At 29.6% G+C, this 3,126-nt stretch overlaps 1 protein-coding gene across 1 annotated transcript in view; it reads left to right on the top strand.

Annotated features, from left to right (window-relative positions):
* Nucleotides 1-876: 876 nt before the first annotated feature.
* LOC111703955 (5-formyltetrahydrofolate cyclo-ligase) overlaps nucleotides 877-3,126 on the top strand; it is a 10,895-nt gene continuing 8,645 nt past the window's right edge. Inside the window, exons 1-2 of the mRNA XM_023476053.1 lie at nucleotides 877-911; nucleotides 2,050-2,117. Of these exons, the coding sequence (XP_023331821.1) occupies nucleotides 2,071-2,117 (47 nt within the window). The 5' untranslated portion in view covers nucleotides 877-911; nucleotides 2,050-2,070. The remainder of the gene's footprint in view (nucleotides 912-2,049; nucleotides 2,118-3,126) is intronic.

Genomic DNA, 3,126 nt, shown 5'->3' with positions numbered 1-3,126 from the left:
TTTTATTTTTTTCCATCTTATACATTTTTTAATGTATTTTGACCTAGATTTCCTGTGATTTTTATTATTATTATTATTGTTGTTATCCTCATTCTTGTAATGTCAGAAAATTGTGACGTAAGTCTTTTCCATGAACCTTACATTGTGCCATGCAAATCTTATTTTACCAAAGCCATAGAGTCAAGATGCATTCGAAATTTTCTCCTTTTATGAACTCTTTAGGAGTAATCTAATTTTTAAATTTTACTGATTTGCTCATTTGAAAAAAGTGCCTTGTTTTTTTAAAAAGAAAACTCTTTCAAATGATTTTGCAAAATAAAAATTGTATTTTTATGAAATCTATTGCAAATATTGTTAAAGTTGAAAATAAACAATATTGAGTTTAAACCAATTTGCCATAAAGCTGGCCAATTTTATAATTTGACCAGATAAGACTATGATTCAATATTAATAGTCAATTTTTAACATTTAAAAAAAATTGTTGAGAAATCAAATATTTGATCTAATATATTCTAAACAGACAGGTTTGACAGTTAAATAGACAATTGAAAATGTTTAGATTAAATTAAAAATCAAAATCTAATGAGTAATAAATGAAATTATTAATAATTTTTAGAATATTTATAATCTAAATAACTGAGTAAATGAGATATCAGAGTGGTATTAAATGTTTTTTAAATAAAATGTGATCTTAGTTAATTGTTGTACAGTGTACACCGTTTTGGAAATATATTTTTTATTCTTTTATTTAAAGTTCTTCATGGGTTTATTGAATTATACGTTTGATTTGATTTAGAAATAATTATTTTTTTGTTTCATTTAAGAAGATCTTTTATTTGATTGATTTTAAAATATCTTTGATTTGTTTGATTTAGAAGCTCCTTGATTTACCAGCTTACCAACAGTCGAAGGTTTTTTAAATGTTCTATTTGAAAATTTCTTTTTCTCCAAATCAGCAAAAGAAATATTAAAATTACTAACATTCCGAACGTAGATGAGTGGGGATGTTTTTACATGTTTTCCTTAAGATTTTTGCCCTTTTTGTTTTCTCTATTTTTATTCTCCAGAATTATTTTACAAAAAAAAGTCCACGTTGGGGAATGAGAAAAAAAGATCCTGAACTGTAATAATGTATCAATCTTATCCTAGATTTAGGTTTTTACACTTTTACTCAACTTTAAAGATGCTCACACTCACAAAATATAATGTTTTAACTTTTTTATCCAGAGGGCCTAAGTATTAGCTCAAGAAAAATCTATTTCATTTTAATTTTAATCAAAATTTCATTCTGAAATTAGTGATGTTCCTGCCCAAACAGTTAAATAGAATTTTTTTAACAATACTTTTTTTTTCAAAAAATGTTTATTTAAATTATTTGTGTTTTCTGTTCCGGATCAATTATTACATTTATTCCATTTTGAGAGAATTAATATCCCGTGTATTTTCCTGGAAATTCTTCTCGGATATTATTTCTCATAGTTGTCCTGGGACATGAGAAATAATGTTCCAGGAGTTACTAAATTTTGCGAATTTTAGAGTTTTTTCGCGTTTTTTCGGTTTAAAAAGGATTAAAATTATATAAGCAAGTACCTTGTGTATAATTTGGGAAATTATATTTTAACCACAAACAAACAAAATTAAGTAAAAATCCCAGCAAAAATATAATGTCCCGTATTATAACACAAGGCGGTTGCATAAATAAGATGAATAAAATGTGATCTACTTTTATCACGCACCTCTGCCACTTTAGTAAAAGTAAATTCAACATATATGAAGTATAAAGTCTGACCGCGTCAACCTTGTAGCACCGGCTAGTCCTGTTGAGTGTCTTCTTTATTAACCCAATGTCCGTGCGGTGCAGTATTAACTGGGACCAGAAAGGTTTACCCGGATCGGAAATTCAAATGTACTACGGCTGCCCGTGTTATAATTGACATTTTACCAAAATTCCTTCTTTTTTCTCCTTCTGAAAATTGACTACTCTTGCTGAAACAATTAAAAACTTAATTTTTAATTCGCACTATTTTTATTTTTTATTTTCTGTTTTAGAGGATTTCTATTTTTCTGAGTATGAAGGATGAAATTAGCACAACAGCGATATTACAACATTCATTAAGGTTTAAACAATGCAATATATATTACAACATTCATTAAGGTTTAAACATTACATTATTTATATTAAAGGGACTGTAAGCATGATTTCAAGTGACCCCCCATTCAAAGATGGAAATGCCGGATTCACAATGGTAAATCTTCTGACCTAAGGGTGGGCCATAAGAGAATTTATTTACTGTACCAAAACAAGCATTCTGGAATACACAATGAACTCGGTTACGGTAGCTAAAAACTGGTTAAGCAGTCTGTTTACAAACAATCTAATTAGGCTAAAGTTTAAACAATATCTACAGTTTCGGCATGAGAGATGGTGTGGGAACAGGCCAGGCAAAGAAGGTAGTTAGAGGGGGAGGGCTTTATTCTTTTTAACGCAGAACTGTTTACTTATATTTCACTTGTCTGTTTGTTTGTTTATCCGTGTATCCCAATCAATTTTGTAGAAATCCGTCTGTTTGTTTGTTTATCCGTGTATCCCATTCACTTTTGTAGAAATCCACAGTTGAAAATAATTATAAACATTGATACCTATTTCATACAAACAAACTTTTTATGGGTACAGTTGTGAATTGGACATTGCCATCTTTGCATAAAGGGTCGCTTGAAATGTTTGAATTTTCCTAAAACAAAAACGTAAATTTACAAAATTTGTAAAATGAGTGAAGTAAAAAGATGGCTTGGAAAACATTATTCAATTCTTTGTATTATTACTAGAGAAATGTGCCCTAAAAGCCTAGTAAACTAAACTAGGAAAGTTGTTGTTATATTATATAATTATCTTTGGAACCCAGCGCTGCTCAGGTTACTAAAAGTTACTCCCGCCGTTTACCCACACTTGAACGATTTTACCGGGAAAAATAATTTTTTGTTATTGAAGTCGACCCACTCAACTTAGAATCTCAAAACCGATCTAAGAACATTCCCGTGGGTCTCCCGAGTTCCCCAATCAAAATATGAGGCAAATTGGTCCACTGTTTTTGAGTTATGATCGGACAAACAAACGGACAGACAAAC

The sequence above is a fragment of the Eurytemora carolleeae genome, unplaced genomic scaffold (genome assembly GCF_000591075.1).
Source record: "Eurytemora carolleeae unplaced genomic scaffold, Eaff_2.0 scaffold435, whole genome shotgun sequence".
NCBI classification, from domain to species: domain Eukaryota; kingdom Metazoa; phylum Arthropoda; class Copepoda; order Calanoida; family Temoridae; genus Eurytemora; species Eurytemora carolleeae.
This window is presented reverse-complemented; position numbering and strand designations above follow the sequence as displayed.